General features: G+C 45.5%; 2 protein-coding genes across 9 annotated transcripts in view; one reads left to right on the top strand and one right to left on the bottom strand.

Moving 5' to 3' along the window:
* APOD (apolipoprotein D) overlaps positions 1-8191 on the bottom strand; it is a 33839-nt gene extending 25648 nt beyond the window's left edge. For 7 of the 8 annotated variants that reach the window (XR_014318132.1, XR_014318133.1, XR_014318134.1 and 4 more), the window contains exons 1-2: positions 8027-8191; positions 3254-3364 (exon numbers count right to left, since the gene is read on the bottom strand). Coding sequence is in view for 1 of the 8 variants with exons in the window: in XM_082767447.1 (XP_082623573.1) it covers positions 3254-3364; positions 8027-8170 (255 nt within the window). In the remaining 7 variants the exon portion in view is untranslated. Of the gene's footprint in view, positions 1-3253; positions 3365-4488; positions 4549-8026 lie in introns of those variants that run through there. The other variant, XR_014318138.1, reaches the window with a different exon arrangement.
* On the top strand, positions 8169-22290 carry BDH1 (3-hydroxybutyrate dehydrogenase 1). Its single transcript, XM_082767441.1, has 7 exons — positions 8169-8306; positions 9367-9495; positions 11719-11791; positions 13159-13269; positions 17484-17625; positions 19223-19375; positions 20379-22290. Exons 2-7 carry the CDS (start codon positions 9413-9415, stop codon positions 20846-20848), a joined length of 1032 nt encoding a protein of 343 aa, XP_082623567.1. The 5' UTR covers positions 8169-8306; positions 9367-9412; the 3' UTR covers positions 20849-22290.
* Positions 22291-22764: the final 474 nt, after the last annotated feature.

Raw genomic sequence — 22764 nt, 5'->3', positions numbered from 1 at the left:
AGAACGAGATTAGGCTGACATGGCACAGCCTGTTCCCAGTAAACTTAGACAGTGCAAATCACGCTGTGAGCTAGGCATTTATAAAACTGACAGTTCAGTGTGCTGCAACTTCATCCCGTGCACTGAAGGTGAGCTGCCTGGTCAGTTATTCCAGAGCTCTGTCTCCCTTTGGGAGACAAGTACAGTATCTGTCCTTTTCCAGTCCTCTGAAAGTACCCTGGCCTCCAAACGTTCCTGAAAATATCACCCACGAGACAGAAACCACTTTGGCTCATCCTCTCAATGTTCTTTAGTACATTCAGTACCTTAGGAAAAACTGCTTTCCCGTGAGGGTAGTCAAACACTGGAACAGGCTTCCTACAAATGTGGCTGATGCCCCATGCCTGTCAGCAATCAAGAGGCATTTGGATAATGCCCTCAGTAGCATGCTCTAACTTTTGGTTAGCCCTGAAGGAGTCAGGCAGTTGGACTAGATGGTCTTTGCAGGTCCTTTCCAACTGAACTACTCCACTCTGTGTAATCAGGCCTGGTGAACCCAAACCCATGCATTTACGTAAACATTCCCCATCCTTCCCCTTTTCCATCCTGCAGAACAAACATCCCCACCTCCTCATGAAAATTGCTGTCAGGAGGCATCTGAAAACAAATTATCTTTTCTTCTTGCAGTAAGATCAAAGAAAATAAGCAATAGACTATTTCAGTAGATCTTATTTTCAGGTTATTCTGTAACTGGTCTCTTCACATTTTTCCACCTTAATTCTAATATATTAACGGGATCTTTCCCTGTAGACTTACTTATCCTTGCTAAACAAAATCCCTTGTGCACTTGACCCTCTCCAGCAATATTTCAGCCTGCTTTCAGTACTCACTACCAATTTCAGTACTGTTCATCGTGTAACTTTATTTTTGGCTTCCTGATCCTTAAGCACTCAACAAGGTACCTTCCTGTATTTAATCTAAGAGCTTTCTGCCACTAGCAGTACATCAGGGATCCTTTCATTCTCAGCATAAAAGCACCAAGTAAGTGATGATGGAATAACTATGTGTGAACTAATAGCCTGGCATCTGCTCTTTGACAACTGCCCCCATACCTGCTCTGACCCCGCAGTGAACCTACAGCAGCTCAGTCTTCTTTCAGGACAGGGGAAGTTTCCTCGCATTTGCCAAGAGCAGTTACATGCACACTGACCCACCACCCCTTCCTACAGTGACTATATGCTTTTTTTTTTTTTCCCTTGGAGCAGTCAGTTCTAGATTTATAGCCTTTCATCTCAAGTGCATTCTGCCATTAAGTTTTCAGTAAGCTGCTCATCAAAGTTGAAACTCCTAGGACTTTCTTTCCCATCAACCATCTAAACCACAAGGCTGTTCCATGAGGATGCTGCCTGCCCCAAGAACTGCAGAAAATATTCAGCTGTGCCACTTCAGCAACAGCTATCCAGGTAATTATGTTGCTACCAGACCATGTCCTTCAAATGCACCTAAAAGGAGATAAAACACTAACAATCCAGACAGGAAAACAAAAACAACAAACTACTCATGAGTGAAATTCTGGGGCACTGAATCCTGGTATTCCATAGATTTATTAAATACAGAACAAGAAAAATCACATTCTTCCACTCTACTCCTTCAAGATTGAGTGTGTAGGCAACATCCTAAAAGTACCTGCAAAGCAGCTAGGATTGCTGATGCATTTTCCACTTCCACACAGAATTTAAGCAGGGATCATAAAAAAAAAATTGTCTGAGTAAGAAGCTGCCAGGCCAGATCAGAGAGGATGCCAAGAACTGCCAGGCCAGTCTGCGAATAGGTAATAATCTGTGATCAAGGAATAAATTTATTTTTTTAGTAATAAAACAAACAAACAAGGTTTACATTGGATGCACTTAGTTTCTTTGTGGCTTCAGATAGAGTCTGACCCTCTCTTTTGTGCACTAGTGTGCTGCTTTCTGAAATAGCCTTCTCAGAACCACTCTGTCCCCTCTCCTTTCTGTTCCTTACACCTGCTGCTGTGCAAAGATACCCCAGTGGAGCCTATGACGCTATTACTGAAGGATTTACAGAGCCTCCGTATGGAAATTTCCAAACAATGGCAACTTTCCAACAGGACTTGCTTGCTCTCAAGTTACACAATATGTCAGCTGATAATAACTTTCCCTTCTGGTGTGGGGGAAGAACGTAACCTCCGCTGAGATCACACCGGCAAGGAGGACCACCTTCTTTTTTGTTGTTCTCGCCCTCCACAATCTTCAAGCATCTCTGGTAATCACTCTGAGCACCTGGGCTAGAACAGCCATCTTCAAATAGCTTCTGTTCCATTGAAAAGTAATACAAAGTAAAGCAAAAAGATACAAGATACTCTTCCATGTCATTTGTTAGCACTAAAAGCCATGATTATTACACTGCCAACTGAATTTACTTGAACTTACCTCCTTCCTTAAGCCAAGACGAAAGGAAAGGAAACTAAGTCACTTTTCCTTCCCAGGTCTTCTGTGTTTGTGCTGATGTGTTAGGTGCTTTAGAAGCAGGAAAGTCAGAGTAGAAAACAGCATTTATCTCCATGAGCAGACAATTGGTAGCCCAGAGTTGCAATAGAATTATCATATCAAAGCACAAGCTTAAGAGCAAAGAATTTTTAAAGAACATTTACCAAATCGGGTGCTCAATCCCTGCAGAATAGCAGAAGTAGCACTTGCACCAAAGGAGAAGAGAAAATATCTCAGAAATGAGACACTGGAATTAGGATGTAAATCCATTAAGACATCCATTAAGACAGCCAGCAATTGGCAATACTGGAAAGAAAACACTCTTGATGCTGAAGAACAGCAAGGCAGGTGGCTTGGAGATGGGTTTGAGAGTGTCCCCAGAGGAAAGCAACAGAACAAAAGACAGCAATGGAGACACATGGAAAGACAACAAGCCTTGGTGCCATAGCAATCTTGGACCATCAGATTTATTGTGTGTGTTGCATTATTGCTGAGAGGCTTCCAGAAATGAACTGGAACCTTGCACCCTACTGCGCAAGCTGCTGTACAGGCACGCAGCTGACAGTCTCTGCCCTGAAGAGCTCAGAATTACAGGGATGACAAGATGCAACACGCCGATGAAACAAAGGAAGATACAAAGATCCTTGCCCACCGTACCTCCCACGGGTCTTGGACTAGGGCGAATGGAAGCCACAGATGAAGAGGCTGTTCCTTGAGAAGCATTATTCTCCAGTCACAGAAGAATTTTGATCAATGTTACTACTCACCGCTAGCAAACATCCAGCGAAAACAGTAAATCCCTTTGCATGGAGCTGTTTAGCCAAGGCATGTCCAAAACCTTTGTCACAGCCTGTTACGAGCACCGCCTTCCCTTCAACCTGTATGCAGAAAGACAATAACACAACACCGTCAGACACTGCAGTGGGGTAGGTACCAGCAGCACTGAGCTACACCACAAAGGAGCAGCTCGCAGCTCCACAGCCAGGGCCAGGCTGTGCTTAGAAGGAACCCTCAGCAACTAGGAGGTGATGTGGCTGCTATCTGTGCCCTGGGTGCAACTGAGCTCACTCGACTTGAAACATCCAAGCTATGGCTGTTCGATCCAAGTTAGCAGTAAAAATCCCTTGTAAAAGGCACCCCCTGTAAAACACCTTAGAAGGCATCCAAAGGAGCTGGGATAATCTCCCTCAGTCCAGACAGAGCTCAGATCTGGTGCATAATTCTGGCCAAGCATCACTCTACACGCAGCAATATCCTAAACTGAAGCCAGGTCATAGCTCTGTGTAGCTCAGCTCCCTTTCCCTGTGCGTGGTGGTGAGCACAGACACAAGCCCCAGTGGCCACAGACCTGTTTGATGGCAATCTAAACCCAACAATTTCAGTGGAGTTTTGGCTGGGTCAACCAGCTTAGAGAAGGTAACTGTGTAGAAACATAATCAGCTCCCAGCTGTGAAATCCTAAATGTATTCAATTGCCAGCCTGTACCTATGTGTATTGCCTTGACACCCTACCTAAAACAGCAGCTCATTCTTTCAAGTATTAGTGGCCAAAACAGTAGAGAAACATTTAAAAACATGCCTATCAGCTCACAGGCTTATAGGAAAGAGCAGCATAGAAAACATCAGCATGACAGCGTGTCACCTGCTAAGTGCAGAGCAGCTCTTTTAGCTGCAGTGACTGCTGCCTGTACCCCACCTGCTCAGTGCACCACTCTCCATGCCACGCTTTACATGCAACAATATTTCCTTCTGAAACACTGCGCTCTTAACAGGAACCATTTATCAAATCCCACAGTTCTTTCCTTTCCTTCCTACATTATTATTATCTTTTGACTGGCAGATGAATTGGGAGAGAAGATCTGATACTACATCTGCTTTGACATAGCAGGCCTGTGATAGTTCTGAAAACAGAATCCAAAATCCTGAATAGGATTCTGTACCAAAACATCGCACGTTCACCCTATTTCTTTGCTTGAAAGCCATCGTTCTCCCTCCTTCCTCACCATAGCTGTGAAGCAAGGACCTCGTAACATTTAGCCCAACTTGCAGCCACCCAGCTGCAGTGCTCCAGACTGCTCCGAACTGAAACCCTATCTGTAAGGCAGTAACGTGTTACAGCAATAAATATCTAGAGAATGCAATAAGGAAGTGAGCTCACTTCCATCTCTGTGGTGATATCTGCAGCTAATATTCTCCATTACCGTCCTAACAACATCTAGAACATGAGCATTTGTATTTTACACTACTTATGTACAAACTGTACCGTCTTGCCCAGCCCCTGTTTCAGACAGAAACGGGGTAATTAGCAGCGCTCTGATCTCTCGTTCTGCTGACGTCTGGTAGTGAAACGGCAATAAGGAATAATTGCGGGTGATAGCGATCAGTTACTGCACATACTCAGAATGAGCCCAAGCAGGCAGACAGCAACAGGCAAATGAGCTACACCCTGTCCCGTCCAGTATCTCACACTGAAGTTACTGTTTCAAAGGAAGCTCATAATGAAATGAACAGATCAAAAGTCTCTCCCTCATTTATCATACAAACAGCCACAGCATCTCACATAAATACCAATTCCTACACTCACGCCAAAAGCACCCAGATACAAGCTAGTTCTACCGAAGCTCTAAAGGTAGCTACAGCTAAAGGACAAAAGGTAAGTGAGAATTAACTATAGTGGTCACCCTTCACTTAATTTACAGTGACACAGCTCCAAGATATGCGAGGATCAATAACAAACCAGATCACAGATCTGCCAAGGTCACTTCCCACATTAATTCAGCAACCTGACACTTGGAGAAGATTGGACTTTTTCCTCTGCCTTACCTCCCTACACCCTTTGCCTCTGAATCTTGAAGGAGAGGGACTCCCAGAAAGCAGAGGAACTGAGCAGGAGATAAAGAGATGTGATCCTTTTTCCACAGGCCAGAAGAGGCAAATGGATAAGATGCACAACCCTCAGCTGTAGTCAGCTCTCAGCAGCAGGTCTGAGCGGGACAGAGCTCACTCACGTACACGTAATAAAGGAAGACCTATTGACAAACGGCTGGGTTGTGGTTGTGTCTGCATCTAATTTTAGCTCTCAGCAGTTGATTTGTTTTCTCTGGTATAAAAAACAACAACAAACACAACAAACCAAATACCAAAACGTATACAAAAATGAGGGCATGGAAAAAAAACACATCTCCTCAGTTGTCTATAAGAAGAAAAGTGAGCAACAACTTACAGTACTGAAAGTTCCGGTGATTACTTGTTATTATTCTAATTGCTGGTAATAAAACACGTGACTACTATAACATGGTATAAAACAGACCAAGGTCCCAGCAGCACTAATAAGCATGCACAGAAAACCCAAGGGATCTAACAGATCTATCTGTAGCTGCCCTTGTCTGTGACATGCCTGGTGGACAGAGAGCTTCCAGGGATGAGAACAGGGATCGAATCCATTGCCAAGGCATGCGCCCAAAGAGATCCTATCACAAAAAAAAAAAAAAAACAACCCTCTGAACGCGGAAAAGCCTGACCATCCTCACCCTTTGAAAGTGCCCGAGATAAGGCCTAATAGGCCTCGCTCCTGGAGTTTGATAAGGGTCAATCTGCAGCTCGCAGCTTGACACCGTGGTGAGACAGAAAGGGGTGACTATCGTGCAGGCAGAGAACTGGCTCCTGCCTCACACAACTGTGAGTTACTCACAACACAGTGATGTTAACCAGTATTTTAAGGAATTTCAGGTGCCTCACTCAACAGGTCCTACAGTTCTCAGGGAACACTACAAAGAAAACTGTACAATGTTGCTGGGGCATGGGAGACCACCTAAGAGTGTGGAATAAAACTTTGTGTTGGAGGTGCTGCTGTGGCACCTTGCTAGAGTAACATTAAGGTAATGGTTAGGGTAATGTCTGTATCACTGCCCGTGATCTGTGGCACTTTACCAGTAAAACACGTTCCCCACAGTCCAAATAGCTCCAGTGAGGCAAACTGGTTTCAGCCTGCAGCCAGCTCAGATACATACACTCCACCAGCTTTTCCTATTGGCCATACTTTTGCTTTGTTAATCAGTAAAACCTATTTTACTCAAGCAGGTGACATATCCAAATTACACACATTTATGGCAATACGGGCTAAGGAAGGCACTTTGTCTTCCCGAGGATTTGGGAACCCACCACACTTGCCCAGACTTGATCATTTTCCACTCTGTGCCACATTATTTTCTGAATCCTGTTCCCTTTGATGACCTCCCTTAAGATTTTTATTTATTTATTTATTTTTAATTTCAGGTAGGCTAACTTGAAGATAAGAACAAACAGTTACACAGTAAACTTGGCTTGTTCCTTATTTCCAGAGTTGTGAATCTGAGGCTTTCAATTTGAGGAAAACAAACTGAAAATATTCCCTAAGGAAAAGTTATTTTCCCAACCTACAAAAATCTTTGGCTGCAGAGCATTCCCCAGACACACGATTCCTTCGCTAAAGGAATCTCTGTATTATTGATGTCCTGCAATTCTGGACAGCAGGTATTGCCTGGTTACAATGCAGAAGCACACCACTACCTCTGTTCCAGCATGATCAATGTCCAGAGGGAAAAGTCATACAGGAAATTTTAAGTGCAAGAAGTTCGGCACAAGCTGTCACAGCTGAAAGGCCTTCCAAGCCAAAGGCGTACGGCCAAGTAGCGTGCCATCCATCACCTTCATGACAAGGAGACACGCAACTGCTCCTTGAACCTCTGGAGAAGGCCATAGTGCTACCCTCACTCAGATATACTCTCCTCTCCTTGTTTCTCATGACAGAAATGCAGATAGGATGGAGGTGCCAGAGGAGCAGAGCATAGAAGGCAAGAGGAGCAGGAGGCTGCAAACAGGTCAAAAGTGTTTTCTGCCCACGAACAAAATACGTCTGCTTGCAGATTCTCTCTGGTGCCTGCAGAAGCTATTTGGGGCATAAGCAAGAGCCAAGTTCACTCCAAACCAGTGAAAGCACCCCAGACATTTTTTATTTATTTTTGTAACGTATAAAAGGAAACTAGTTATGCAATTGTTCTATTCACGGGGCTTTTTTTCTCCCTTCCACTCCCAAATTTAGAACGCTGGACCAAAACCCGCGCGTTGCTTGCTTTATGAACGTCGTGGCGTGAAACCGTGTTACAGTAGCGCAGAGGTCAGCACTGCAGCAACACCGACAGCGCCGCCTCACTCAAACCCCCAGGCGCCGTAACAAACCTGGGGGTTTCACCCCTCACCGACCCCATTTTAGCCCTTTATCTGCCCTTTATCCCCTCAGGCTCGGGCCCCGCCGCGGGCAGGGCGCTGTGGCGCGGGGCCGCTCCCCCTGCAGCCGTGGCGGCCCCGCCGCCATTTTGTGCCGCGGGGGCTGCCTCAGCCTCCAGCCTTGCCCCTCTGCCTCCGCTCCAAGCCCCCCTCTCTCCATCCTCTCCCCCTGGGGACCCCCTACAGAGCCGGGCAGAGCTCCCCACGCCCGGCTCTCCGTGAGGCGAGGGCGCAGCGCCGACCCCGCTGGGTGCCAGCCGCCCTCCCCATACTCACGGGCAGGGCGCGGCGAGCCCGCACCGCCCGGAGCGGCGGCAGGAGGAGGAGGCGGTGAAGGAGGCGGCCCAGCCACCGCCCGCCGCCGCCCGCCAGCAGCCCGGCGGCAGCGCCCAGCGCCAGCAGCCCGGCGGAGCCCCGCATGGCCGCAGCCCGTGGCGGCCGCAGCCTATCGCCGCCGCCGTGCCCGGCCCTTCCCCCGGCCCGCCCCCGGGGCACCGGCACCGCCACAGCCTCATTCAAACGGCGGCAGCGCCCCGCAGCCCCCCGCCGGCTCCAGGTAAGGCGCGGCGCGGCTCCACGGGACTCCCCCCCCCGCCGACATCCCCAGGGGTCGGCATCTCCCCTCGCCCCCCCGGGCTGCCTCCACCTGCAGCCTGCTCGGGGCCGGCAGGGAGTTCATAGCCCCCCGGGGCCCCTCCGCAGCTGGCCGAGCTCCGGGCCGGGCAGCAGCAGGGGTTAGGGGCCGGCCGGACCCCCGGCACCTCGCAGCGCAGCGCCGCAAAGCTGCCCTCATCGAGGTTTCTAGAGCTTTCTTTTCCTAGCCTGCTGTCCAACAACAGCTCTTTTATCGGGAATTTGACGTGGTTTTTTTTTTTTCGCTTAGGCCTTTCACGCTGCAGGCCCCGAAGCTGCGGCAGCAGCACAGAATTCAGCAGAGATATAAAAAAGATCCCCAAACTAGGCAGCATTTCTCATCTGTAATGGAGGAAGCTGTGCTTTAGGCTGGGGAGACGTTTTTTGTGTGTCTGTGTTTGCGTAGTGTGCGCTGGATCTGGTTTATCCAAAGGGGGTACGATTGAAATCGACCTTCTGTGCTTCACTCCAGCTCTTGAGCTGTTTTCTTCCCCTAATAACTTACTCATTCCGTGTGCATTGTCCAGCTAATTAATTACAAAGAAATTTATTTTTAAGCACGTGGCTGTATGAGCCATAAAGCCCAGGGATTGCTTTGGGAACACGTAACGTCACGTCACCCGTGGCTTGAACTTCTGTTTTAGTTGAAAATTATTTTATATTTATCACTTGAAATAATATATTGCATGAGTAAACAACTCAATTTTTAGTTATTTCTGATAATATAGTTTAGGATGCATTAAACAAAGAGAAATGGACGTTTTCTTGAAATGACTTCCTGCTCGTCAGTTTACGTGTAATCTTTTTCCTTCTTTAAAGGCAGCTCGAGGTGGCTGAAGGTTGAGCCGTTTATCTCGGTGTGAGGGACTGCCAGGGGGAAAGATGAGTTCTTTGGACTTGATTTTCTCTTTGAAATACTTGGAGTCAGCACGACTTACAAAATAATTGAGCAACTAAAGCTGAGGTGCTATCTTGTCTTGCAGGTCTAAGGAAGGATAGCCTTGTTGGTAGAGTGTCTTAATTGGAAACATGTTGGCAACCAAGCTGTCCCGGCCTCTCCTGAACATCTCTGTGAAAAAACTGAATTTCAAGGACCCAGGGAATGGCTTCAGGTAAGTAACTTGGTGAAGAAGACGTGGAAAGGAACTTGGGTTGGGTAATGAAACTGAAGGTGTTTTTTTTTTTTTTATTTTTTTTTCTTTCTTTTTTTTTTTTCTGAACATGAATTGGCAAAAAATTGCCTACCTAATTCTAACTCCTAGGTCTGAAAAAAAAAAAAATATATATATAATATATATATATATATATATATATATATATATATAGTTCAAATTCAGAGCAAATTGATTATTCTCACAGGGCTTGCTTTAAAGCAAGGTTCCCAAACAATAGTGTGTGTATTGCTAATTGTAAACAAGCAGTTTAATGGACTAAGCCAGAATTGCCACTTCTGTTGTTGTTCCACTGCTATTGATAGTGGTGTGTGGCACCATCACTGCCATGGATGGCTCCTGTGACAGAGCTGTAAAGAGCAAAGATAGCAAAGCAATTAAAGATTTCCTATGCAAACAGGTTGACCCTTTTATCTGCTATCTACACCACAACAGACTCAAGCTGCACCAGCAGGAATCTATCTGCTGTGACCTTAAATATTCAAATTAATGTTTTATTAAGTTCAGAAAAGACTTTTTTTTTCACTTTGTGCTTCTTGTAGTCGGGGCTTGGTACAAAGTTTTGTGGTTTTTGAACTACCCATACACTGCTAAATCTGAAATGGAAATGCAACTGTTTGTCTGAAAGATGGTGTTGACCATGATAGCAGTATCTTAATGCACTAAGGTAACATTTATGTACTTGACTCTTCAAGCTGAGAAATGCTTTTATTAGTGTAACTGAACAAAAACAAATGTGTGGTTACAAGGACAGATTTAATTTGTGGACCATCTGTGCATTTTAAAAGCCTCAGTTGTGATCTCTAGAATTCAGTCATGCAGAATGACAAAAATGGCTCATGGTACATTAGTGTACTTGAGGGCTAGCATCGTCTGTGCTTCTTAACTGTTTCCTCTGATGACATTCCTGCTGATCAGCAGCTGGCATCGATTTTAATGCCCTTGCCTTCAAGTCAAGGTAGAAAGAACACGAAGCAGTTATTCACTACAGGTTACTGTGAATAGAGTGCAGCAAATCAATTGTTCACTGTGTTGCAGTGAAATAACAGGACCAGATGTGACACTGAAAAATAATAATTAACTTCATACAATTAAAAGAAGCATTATGAATGTATCTGGGCACTTTGAAAAACACAGAGAAGCTTAGTGTTGAGACAAACGTTCTAAGCCAGGATTCTGGTCAGTAATGTTAACAGGCAGTTTGGGTCTGGGGTCTGACCTTTGCAGCAATGAAATTGGCCATTGCTGTTTCAAGAGTTGATTGAGCTTCTGACACTGAAAGTTAGAAAAAGAGCGGAACTGCGAAGAGCAGGAAGGTGAGTGGATACCATTACCTGCATGTAGGTCAGCTCCCTTCCCACCTGCTTCAAAGCTGTTGTGCTGTTAGACCCAGTCTTTAGCCCTGTTAGCAGAAAATACAGCTCAGAGGCCAGAGTGTCTGCAGATTGCTGTTCAGTGTTGCACAGGTCACCCTAGGAGTGCCTGTGATGTCTGAGCAGGAGATAACTGTGGGTGATTAAGCAAATTCACTTAGAAGAGTGGCCTGGAAGATAATCTCTACTGAAGGATAGATGTTAGAGGAACCAGAGAGTAGCTGAAATACAGCATGTCTAGGGGAGAGCCAGAAGGCAGGGGGCCATGTCAGGGCCCAGATCGAAATATGAAAAAGCAGAGATAGTCCAGAGAGGTGTCTGGCAAGGATGGAGGACAGGGTCAATCTGATGTGTTGTCTAGGCCTGGTTTTGATTAATGACAGTAAGACCTAAGACGATGTGATGCTACTGGTTGCATAGCTTTTATAAAACAGATACTCACCTGGAAGGCACTGTTGCTTTGCTGTGGTCTGTATTTGTGAACACACTTCGTTTACTTCAGAGTCAGACATACTGTGCAGAGGAACTTCAGATCTGCATGGCAGATACTGCTCAAAAAACGAGTATCTCTTACTTTAAGCAGTTGCAAAGAGGAGATATAAGATCTGTCTAAGAGTATCTAATGCATGGATAGACATTGCAGAGGAAGAAATGTCCAGATTCTGTCCTCTCAAGTGACAGTCTGCACCATGTAGAAAGGTAACACCACATTCTCTCTCATGTGTAATGCTGCAGCACCAGGGTATGGATAAGAAACCCCATGCCTGATTGTTCTGTATTTTTTTAACAGGCCTGTGAAAAGATTTTGCTTCCCTCTCTTGTCCTCATCTGGTAGCCGCTCTTATGCAAGTGAGGTTGATCAGGTGAGTGTGATTGTGGTTTCCAGATTGGGAACCAGTTCTACTGAGCTGGAGCTTTAAACTCCCTGAAGTCTGGTGACCAAATTCTTCTTTCCTATTCGCCCGAAAGACTCTGAGCTGGACCTCTTCAGCATACTCCACATTCTTTCCTAGCACAGCGCTTCCATTGACGCAACACGGTGCATGCTACTAAGGATGGAAATAAACAATCGCACCAGTGTTTTTTTTTCTATTTTTGGAACTCACTCAGCAGATGAAATCTTCCACCTTAGAGTGGAGGGTATTTCTATGACAGGTTCTTAACAAATCTCTTTCCAGTGTATGGTTGTATAAAGTCATGTAAATAAGTTGGTGTGTCCTCATCTTATTCTGGAGAGTGATCCCCTTCTTTAATAGCCTTTTCCTTGAAGGCGGTAGCTTGACAGAAATAGTGCCAAGCAAATGGAAAGGGGTTGTTTTGCCCTGTTGTCTGTCATGTGGCACAGAACTCAGCACTGTAGCAGGGCTAGAGCATGCACATCTTGCTCTGTAAGCCTTGGACAGAATTAAAAGGAATTCAGGTGCAGCCCTCACGTCATTGCTAGGTGGGACTGATCAGTCCCTGTGTATCCTGTTGAAAGCCACATTTCTAGTTTTAACAGAGATGAGTTGGAATGAATTGCAAGCAGTTACTACCTCATCCCACCCACAGCAGCACCTTGCTGCATGCGCACCTGTTGCTGCTAGGATGTTTGATGCACTGTGTGGTTCTCAACATGCTGCTTAACTGTGGCCTCTGTTTGGGCTATGGCAAGGGGTTTGGAGAAGGAAAGAGATGTACTTCTATTCAAATTATAAGTTAGGAAGATCAGAAGACAAAAAAAAAAAAAGACAAGAAAAGAAAATCACCAACTGGTCTTAATTTCAATTCCCTTGATTCTACTTAGCTTTTAAAATGCAGCACTAGAGGTTTTATATACTAGAGGGAGAAAGATAAATGAGCAGTCAGTAAGGTTAACATACCGCCTTTTTTTAGTCTACCTATCTTCCCCACACCTTACAGGCTGCAAGGCACAGAACAATAGGAGCAGTTGCTATTGAAGAAAAATAATTTATTGAGAACTCTCTGGTATATTTTCAGATTTCATGATGGATGTGAAATGCCAGAGAGTGATAGTTTGCTTGGTCTCTGCCTTCAAAGTTGTTTGCCGGAGGTGCTAGAACCTGTTTCTTGTCTTCAGGAGGCTGTGGGTGGCAGTAGCTGGCAATGAACATAGAAAATGTCCCTGGAACAGACTGCTCCTGGCCAAGGACATGGTTTTGTTCTGCGTACTGCAAGTCACTGATTTTGAGTACTCAGTTCCAGCGCATTGTTTTGTTTTGTTTTGCAGATCGGCAGTAGAGCTGTGCTTATAACAGGTTGCGACTCAGGGTTCGGATTTGCCTTGGCCAAGCACCTGCATGCCAAAGGCTTCATTGTTTACGCTGGCTGCCTGCAAAAGGTAGGAAAACCAAAAACTTTGTTCTTCATCTGTGGCACGTGAACAGACACAACAAATCCAGTCTTTCATCTCCGCTCTGCAGAGCATCTTGCCAAGGAGAGGGAGGGTTGTTGGCAGCCCAAAGGGAAAGGCACAGGTGCTTGAATTTCATAGAGTATTATCTAGTCTAGACCATAACCTGCACTGCAGAAAGGTTCTTATTTGAATTACAACACTGCAGTCTGTTCCAATCCCAGTCAACCAGAACCCCACACCTGAGTTTATAGGGTTATCCATAAGTACTTTTAGTACCAGGCTGAGTCTAGATCTTTGGAAGTGCACTCAGTTTATACATCATTATTCAGAGTTTATTTTGATTAATTATTACATCCATCAAACCACCAGTGATTTTATAGCATATGGTATAAGGATTTATTTCTATATAGGTGAATACAGCCGTGCTCTAGTGTGCGTTGGAGGTGCACACTGAACTCGCTGTGAAGGTGGTAAAGTCCCACTAGTGCAACTGAGAGCAGATTCAGGCCACAAATAGCTGAGTGGTGCAGTTGTTGATACACTCTCTAAGAGCAGTCAGAGATGCCTCATCATGGTGAATAACAGCTTTAGCCTTTCCTTGTGAAACACTGGCACATTTTCAGCAGCATGGCCGTTTCCTGATGGAAGCAAACCTACTCCTCAGGATATCCTGGGGTGGGTCAGTTACTTTGATCCAAATCTTTTTGCTCACTTATCACTGCAAATGCGTCCTGAATAGTTGTATTATTTAAAGAGACTTAGTCAGGTGTTGTTTTCTTTTTTTAAATGTTATCAATACTTTTTCTGATGTTAGTCTTTTCATTATTACAAAGTTTTGCTTAAATTATTAGTTTCTTTCAGCCACATTTTTTTCAAATGAGAAATTTGTGTTCAGATAGCTCTGTCCCCTTGCGGTGTCTCAGCCTCGGGTCAAGGCTGTATTTTTTAACATGGGCTCCCTCTACAGGCTTCACAGCAGAACAAGATACTTTCTATAAACTGCTGCTTTTCCAAAGGTATTGAAAAGGGGGAGGGTAGAAAGCTGCTTTTTTTTTCAGCTATTTTTACTCTGCTTTTGTAACTAAAAGTCAACATTAGAAGAGATAATAACACTGAGACTTAAAAACCACTGTTCAGAATAATTGCCTGCCTATATGTTGACAGTAGTCCAAAATTTCAGAGCTACAGGGTTACTTCTGTATTTCACTTCCTCAGTCTGAGCTGCCAGAAAGACCTGATTTTCAGTGAGCATGCGTTTAACTGTTGCTGAAACCTCCCTTCCATTTTGGTGTCTTCAATACACATGCTACTGCAAGCCCATTAGTGGAAAATCATGGACTCTGACAATTTCAGAATAAGCTGAAACAAAGCACATGACTGAACTCCTTTTAGCTTTTATCAATGTTTGTTTCCTCTCCAAGAATCAGCAGAAATCTTTGCTTTATCTCTGTATAATTAAATGCTGTGTTTTTTTTATCTGGATTCATGTTCCATGTTCCAAAATCTGTGTGACCATGGCAAGACTGGTGACACCAACTGTCATCAGAAAAAACACTATAAGCTCCCATGTTCATTGTTTGGCCTACTCTGTGTCTTCAGGTCATATACTTTATGGAAAAAAAAAAAAAAAAAAAACAGGTTCTTAGCCCTGTAGAACTAAACTCCAAGAGACTGAGCTGACTTCTATTTATGCCATAAGTTTCATCAGACAAAACATAAAGAGAATTCTGATCAGTGTTATTGTTGGTGCTGATCTTAGGGACAGAGAATGCCTAGTGTGTGTTAGGTTCTACATGGAACTAGAGGTGGAAGTAAGAAGCATCACGTTTTGCTTGTAAACTGGGTATATTTGTCCTAGCCCTCACTGAGAGGAAATGAGTATGAAACTTGAGTGTTATTTTCATGTGACTGCTTCCCAGAGCACAGCTGCACATCAGAAACATACTCCAATTTGGGGAGCCATCGTGTCCCCTGGGTGTGCACTCTCCTTGCAGACAAAAAGTGTGTACAGTGCTGACCCTTCATTAGGAAGGGTTTCCTAGAGTGGCCATATCGTTAGCACCCAGCTGTTTTTTGCTGAAGGAGACCTGGGAGGTGTTTGGAGTCATGACTAAGGGGACCCTGAGGATGCATCTGTGCTAAGTGCTATTTCACACTGTTGGTTCCTAACATTTTCACCAACAAATGTATCAGTGAGTGTTGATGCTTCGTTGCCAAAAGACAGTAGTAGACTGGATCCCATGAACAATCACGCTGCAGCTGTCTTATTTCTCCTCCTTGGTTAACAGCTGGAGGAGCCAGCTGACACGAGATGAAGAAGGTATTTTTCCAGCAGTATCTGTTACCAGTGGACATATGTGGTGTTGGTCACGGCTGTCAGGAGTGTCGTGCAATCCCTGTTTGCTTTGCTGTGTGTGCTCAGGCCTCTCGGAGCTTGCAGGGGAATGAGCAGGCAGAGGTTATCTGAGCAGCCCAGCATGCAGGCAAGTTTCTGGAGGGCCCAAAAGAGTGCTGAGAGCCACAGGGTGTGACGTGCCACTTCAAGGACGCGGTGATAGAGATCCAAGCTGAGGGCTATGAGAGTGACCGTGGAAAGAGGAAGACGAGGCAGTGGTGTGCTTTTTAAATGTATGAGAGCAGGGTCCTCTTGCCATGGGGCCTGTGGATGCATGGGGAGGCCCTTCCACTGCTGTGTGGGGCCCAGGGGCTGAGGGATGTGCTGTGCCCTGTGCCAGGAGGACATGACACAGTCACAGGGTACCTGGCTGGAGCGCCCCCCTTCTGCCCTTTGTGAAGAGCTGAGGGGATGACCCTGTGGGCCTGGGTGAATGGCTGGGGTCTAACTCTTGGGTCAGGATCCCAGCTCAGGGAGAGCTTGCAGAGCCAGCTCTGTGAGGGAGGAGGAAGGGGATGCTGTGAAGTGTCCAGCAAAGCTTATGAGGCCTCTGACGCTGGTGCACTTCTGTGGCCCATAGACCTGGTCATGCAAAGAGAATCGGATACTCAGAAGTCCACTGCTGCACATCTTTTGCCAAACCTTCTGACATGTCGAACCACATGCTTTTCTCCACCTTGCGCCCACATATTGGCTCCTGGAGCTTTCTCCTCTGGCAGGTGATTTCATAGCACCTCACAGACCTGGCAGTGGAGGAAGAAGCACATTGGCTTTGCTGTTCTCCTTTTAGCTCTATCTGCTGTTTCCAAGGGACTTGTATACTTATATTTGCTGATTCCCTTTTGACAACTTATTCTCTTTTTTTCTTATTCCCCTTTTTGGGCCGTTTGTGTGCTTTCCAGTGCTTTGCCATACGTGCTGACTTAGCACCAAAGTGGGTTTGAGTGAGCAACGAACTTAGCATGAAGCTGTTTTTGTTGACCATAAAACCAAACACCATAAAGCTATGCATGGGACTTCTAATGGCTCCATTTTGTATGTGAGATGCTTCTGTGTGAGGAGAATGCAGTAAATGCCTTCTCTTAAGGACCAGCACTAACCAGTATTAACGATCTGCTTTGGAATAAGGAAGGGTGGAGAAGATAAAGGAGACGCCAGGTACCCCAGTCAGTGAGCTTCGGGGTCCTGTGTGTGAGCCCAGCAGATAAGGCCAGGAACAAGAGGATCCAGGAGAAGGTGTTTTGGAAGATAAGGTGGCCCGGAGACGGAGCAGTGTGTAAGGCCACTCTTGTATGGGCAGTGTGGTACCTAAAGTGTGCTGCCTGGCGTGGGCTCTCTGAGGGGGCAAGTGAGCAGTCTGAAAGCAATTCAGGGATAGCTACAAATTCATACTAATATGGTGTGTAAGTGTTTTATACCGTTACCACCACCACACCGTTTGTTGTGCCCTGTGCACAGGCCAAAGTGACCACAGCACCTGTGGTAGTGGAGCATAGCTTGATCTCAGAGCTGGTACTGGGGCAGGAGTAACCTTGCTGGGCAGATCCAGCTCCTCCTGCTTTCGATTGCTGCAGCAGTTTGTAGCAGCCAACTCGATGACAGGGCTGGTGGTCAGATAGAGCTGCTCAAGGAATGGTGTTCTTCTGCAGGAGCAGCCCTGTCTGTGCCCTTTTGTACTGCAGGACTGTCCTGATCATTCTGATTGCCCTGTGCACTCTCTTGCTTGATTTGGTGGTTGATACATTTCTGATCTTCTACACAAGTTCTTTGGCCAGATTGAAACCAGCTCTTTCTTCCCCTCTAGGACAAGGGAGATGGTGGCTCCAAGGATCTGGACAACATGAAGAGTGACCGAATGAGAACTGTCCAGCTCAATGTCTGTGACAGCAAAGAAGTGGACCGAGCAGTGGAGCACGTGAATAGCAGCCTGGAGGACCCAGAGAAAGGTTGGTGCATCCAGAGGTCTGTCAGGTCACACGAAGATAGGTGACAAGAGCTCCCTCAGCTGGGCACCGAGAGCATTTTCAGGGCACACTTCAGAAGCTGAGCAGTAATACATTGAAGGGCAAAAAGCTTTGAGGAGCAGCAGTGCAGAACAAACGGCCTGTTTAAATGTGCCATATCAGAAGGCAGCTTCCCACTTGCACCTTAAGAGAGCATCTGCAAACAAGCAAACAACAACAACAAAAGGACTTGGCTTTTTTATTCACTAGCTCCCATAGGGACATAAGCAGAAATTGAGGTGGTACTTCAAGGCCCTGGGATGAGTGCTTTACTGCTGTGAACTGACATTTATTGCGACCCCCTTTATGTCTTAAAACCTGGCCAGTGCCCAAAGATTGTGGATTAGCAACCAAAGTGTCTCCCCTATACTTTCTAAAAACAAAGGAAATAGAGATGTTATCAAAAGGATTTCTTATGAAGCTGACTATTATTAATGCTATCACAAATATTACTATATATTATACATTTCATAGTTCCAGGGGTAGCTGTACCTGTCTTTCTTAGCATGCCTGCCTCATTCTGATGTGAGGAGAGCAAACTCTGTTCTGGTACTATGAAAATTCCAGTTGCTCATGCATTCCTAAAACCTTTCCACCCTTTGGTGACCTACATTTTTCTCCTTAAGGAGTGTCCCACTTCAGCACCTGAAGGTTGTTCACAAACAGAACAACCAGTAATTTTTTATTTTGGATTTTGCAAAAATTTATTTATTTTACTTTTTTTTTTTTTTTAATATTTATTTTTATGTATACATTTCTTCTTTATAAAATTTTCCAGCCCTGTATTCTCAAGCATTGGCCAAGAGGACGTTGCTTTCTCTGGGCTGCTTCTGAGAACGTAGATTTAGACACAGTCAGTCAACAGCTAACAGTAAGAATTTATAAAAAGCAGAGAGATGCCAACCCAGACCTTTCTCAGTGTTTCCTGTGCAATTAGAAAATATATGAAGTGAGTTCATTTTATTCCAAATTCCTTTCTAAACCTTGTTTTCATTGGCAAATGAGTTGATAGCTTCTGTTCATATCTTGCTTAGAGCAGAATAAAAGGGAGAGGCCATGGCAGGCTCAGCCATTTCCATATCCTCCTTACCAGTATTGCAGACATTCTAAATCTTATGGTGACACAAGAGATTTTATACCAAAAGAATTACTTTTGTTTCTTACAAAGTCTTTTTTATTCTTATTATTTGCACTTAGAGAGTGTCCTTTGCTGCTTTTAAAAATCATGATGGATAAAAAGAGAATATCAAGCAGAACAGCTTAGACAAGCTGAAATCCTGTTTGCTGTTTCAGAATTTCACTGGAAGATATACTCACAGTACTTTGTGGTTGCAGTGTTGGGCACTACAAACAGATTTTGATTGTGGTTATATTTGTTCAGGAGACTAAGGTTTGCTCTGGGTTCTCTTCTATCTGGTTGTCATCATCACAGGTCTTAATGAAGAGCTTTCTGGTTCAGTTACCTATTAACCAGGCCTTTTCCAAGCTGATCTCATTGGTTTCATAGAGGGAAAACTTTCTGCTTGATTTTACCTTGTAGGGCTCTGGGGGCTGGTTAACAACGCTGGGATCTCCACGTTTGGGGAAGTCGAGTTCACCAGCATGGACACCTACATGGAGGTGGCTGAAGTGAACCTGTGGGGCACTGTGCGAACCACCAAGGCTTTCCTGCCGCTCATCCGGAGGTCAAAGGGTGAGTGATCTCCTCCTGACTTTCATTTGGTGGAATGGGTCCTTTGCCCTGCCCTGTGTCTTACTGTGACAGAGACCAGAAGGTTTACTACACTTCTCCCTGCACCACTGGCCACCTTCCTACCTTTACAGACAGAATGTGACCTACAGCACAGGCACAATGGCTCTGGAGCTCACATGAGCCTCAGCATAAAAATGCAAAATAGTTCTTGTAGTGGGGCCAACTACCTGACTAAATGAGGATATTTTTTACTATATGTGGCCCAGGGAGCATTTCTCTGCCATGAGAAGGTGTCTGCTTCTGTGGTCGAGGTTGCTCTTTCTCATATAACTCATCACAGAGCACTGATAGAAAGTGCAGAGAAAGGCAGACTCTGGTTAGACTGCAGCATCCAGTCTCCTACCAGCGCTCTCCCCTGCCATAATGGAAGAGGAGGAAAGACCCAGCTCTGTGCCCAAAGCCATAATCCAGCTGTCACATGGAGAAGGATGCAGTGGGCTTAGACTGCTTTTTCTGTTTGTGGTACAGGAGCAAGCTATGCCCCTTTGGGAGGCAGACACTATAAGCTACCGCTGGGCTCCTGGATATCGTGCCTTAGCCTTGCAAATAAACAAGCTCAGTCTTGGTGCCAGAGGTTTCCTTTGATGCTGCTTCCTCTTGGCTGGGCTCAGTCCTGATTGCTGCTGAGCAATCCAGTTTCCCACCATGCAGGTTCTGTCCAGCCTCTTCCATGTTCCCCATAGCACCACACTTTGTGTGTTGCTGTGTGCCTGTGCCCTGGGGTGCAAGGAGCCAGGGAGCACCCCGCAGTGGGCTTCTCCTGCCTGAAGGCTGGTGCATAGGGTGGGAATGCTCAGATAGAGCCACCAGCGGGTCTGCCAGGCAGCTCTTAGGGACATGCGGGGAGGGATGGATGCATGTTCAGGGATCTGGTGGGAGGTTTGTGTCAGGTATCTGCTCTGTGCATCTCAGCTCAGCTGTGCTCTACCTGGCCCCCGCCTAGGTCGTGTAGTGAACATCAGTAGCATGATGGGTCGGATGGGCAGTCCTGCCCGCTCGCCGTACTGCATCACCAAGTTTGGCGTGGAAGCCTTCTCCGACTGCCTGCGGTACGAAATGCAGCCCCAGGGGGTGATGGTCAGCATTGTGGAGCCGGGCAACTTCATAGCTGCCACCAACCTCTACAGCCCCGAGCGGATCAAAGCCATAGCCGACAAAATGTGGGACGAGCTCCCTGAGATAGTGCGCAAAGACTACGGCAGGAAGTACTTCGACGAGCAGGTCAGCAAGATGGAGACGTACTGCAACAGCGGCTCGACAGACACCTCGCCGGTCATCGAGAGCGTTGCCCACGCGCTCACCTCCACAACCCCCTACACCCGCTACCACCCCATGGATTACTACTGGTGGCTGCGCATGCAGATCATGACGCACATGCCTGCGGCCATCTCAGATCGGCTCTACGTCTATTGAGGCCTCGCACTCCTAGGCTACCCCAGTGGGAAGTTTGTTTTGAAGAGAGCATTGTACACAGTTCCCTTTTTTTAAATTTTTCTAACCTCATTTCAGAGTACTGTATTTTAGCTCTAAAGGGTTCATCTAAACATCTGACATAACCTAAAGGGCAATAACTTGCAAAGGGTGCTTCATAGGCAGGAATATATTATGTTTGTGCAGGGACGTTGTTTCTTTGCTATTTATTTCATGTAATCCTTTTTTTTTCACCTCAAATGTCAAGTTAAAATCGTTATTTAAATTGCAATTGCTCTGAAGTGGTTTCAAAATAATTTCTGCTGTTGACCGCACACAATTTTCAGAATTCCTGCCTAGGACGCAGCCTTCGCACTGTATAACAGAGGCCCTCCATGCTGTAGTGGCAAGCCACCGCCTCCTGATGACTAAGTGTGTCCAACAGACTTTTCCAGGCCTGATTACAGTAACCCAAGGCAAAGCAGAGACTTCTTTAATTTGGGGATCAGAACTCAAGACATTCGAAATGCTGAAACCAAGCAGCCGACCCTGTCCCTTCTTCTCTGGGAATTATACTGAGAATTACTAGAGAAAAGGAACCAGTCTGCTTTTTTCACATGCTTTCTTGGAGTTCAGTCATCCAAGGACTCAAGCCAGCAGACTTTTCCCACAGGAGTTTCTTAATCGTATGAGCATTCCCATGAGTGTGAGAAGCTTTACTCACAGGGCTGCAGGCATCTGGATTGACCCCTAGTAACATTTCTCCTCTCTTCAGTAGTAGTTGAATGCCAACTCCTAGAGTTTCCCTTCAACTCCTGTAATCTGTGAGGGTCACCACTGACCACAGGGAAGCAAAGAGGGTTATAGTGAATCAGATCAGTGAATGCCATTCTTACCAGGGACCTCAGTGTGAGTTACACTGAAGTATTTATACAGCACCACACACAGAAGGCCCTTAACCCTCGCCAGGGCCTCCAGGCACTACTGCAGTGCAGGTGCCATTAATAACTTCCATTGAAGGAGTCACTGAGCCGAAGTACATCTAACAGGATATAAATCTAACAAAACGTCCATAACACAGTAAAGTTAACTTTAGGTGCAGTGTAATTTCCATGATGGTTATGTTTACATGTCTGTGAAACATTTGTTTTGTACTGTAAGAAAATCAGGAAAGGAAAGGAGAAAGAAAATGAAAGAAAAAAAAGGAAGGAGAAAGGAAAAGAAAGGAGGAAGGAAAGGAAAAAGGAAAGGACAGGACCACAAAAGAGCCTTTCATGGGGAAATGTTGAAAGAGTTAATTTGTTTAAGCTCAAAAGGAAAAAAATAAATAATTAAAATAACCATTGCTAGCAAAGTTGAAGAGAAGGGATCTCATGTGCTATAGTAACATACCATGACGTGATCAAACTCCTTTGGCTTAATAAATGTATACATGAATGGTAAAATTCAGAGGCTCCCTCTCTGGTTTTTTAACATATACGGTGAAAAGTTCATATCCTTTTTTTTTTTTTTAATTTGATGAAGTTTGTGCTTGTTTTTATACATACACGCTTAACTCAGAGGCGTATTTGCAGCCTAGAGTTTTATATGTCCACATTAGTGCAAGACTTTAGTATGAGCGCTGGATGTATCCTCCTGCCTCTCACGACAAATATGCCAAACCCCTGGACTCTGTGATCACAGCTCTTACGCCTGCATCTGTACCAGATTCACACAGGTAACTGAGGACTGTTATGGATCACTCCCATGGAGTGGGAAGAGACTGAGCTACAAAGAGTAGAGGGGATGGCAGTGATTCAGCAGGGCAGGCATACAGCAGGTCACTGACAAACTCTGGGAGAGACTTGCCAGCTGGAGGTGCCTCTCTGAGCTCTGCTCTCTCTCTTCCCACATATTTCTTGCCAAGCAGAGGCACTGAC

Source organism: Aythya marila (genome assembly GCF_965140915.1).
Source record: "Aythya marila genome assembly, chromosome: 9".
Classification (NCBI taxonomy): domain Eukaryota; kingdom Metazoa; phylum Chordata; class Aves; order Anseriformes; family Anatidae; genus Aythya; species Aythya marila.
The sequence above is the reverse complement of the archived record's forward strand: the minus strand, read 5'-3'. Positions and strand labels throughout refer to the sequence as shown.

What these genes read in the sequence shown, in the direction of transcription:
- BDH1 (XM_082767441.1), top strand. Translation starts at nt 9,413, where the DNA reads ATGTTGGCAACCAAGCTGTCCCGGCCTCTCCTGAACATCTCTGTGAAA. An exon ending in GACCCAGGGAATGGCTTCAG is followed by an intron (nt 9,496 to 11,718) that starts GTAAGTAACTTG and finishes TTTTTTTAACAG; the next exon opens with GCCTGTGAAAAGATTTTGCT. An exon ending in CCTGGAGGACCCAGAGAAAG is followed by an intron (nt 17,626 to 19,222) that starts GTTGGTGCATCC and finishes TTTACCTTGTAG; the next exon opens with GGCTCTGGGGGCTGGTTAAC.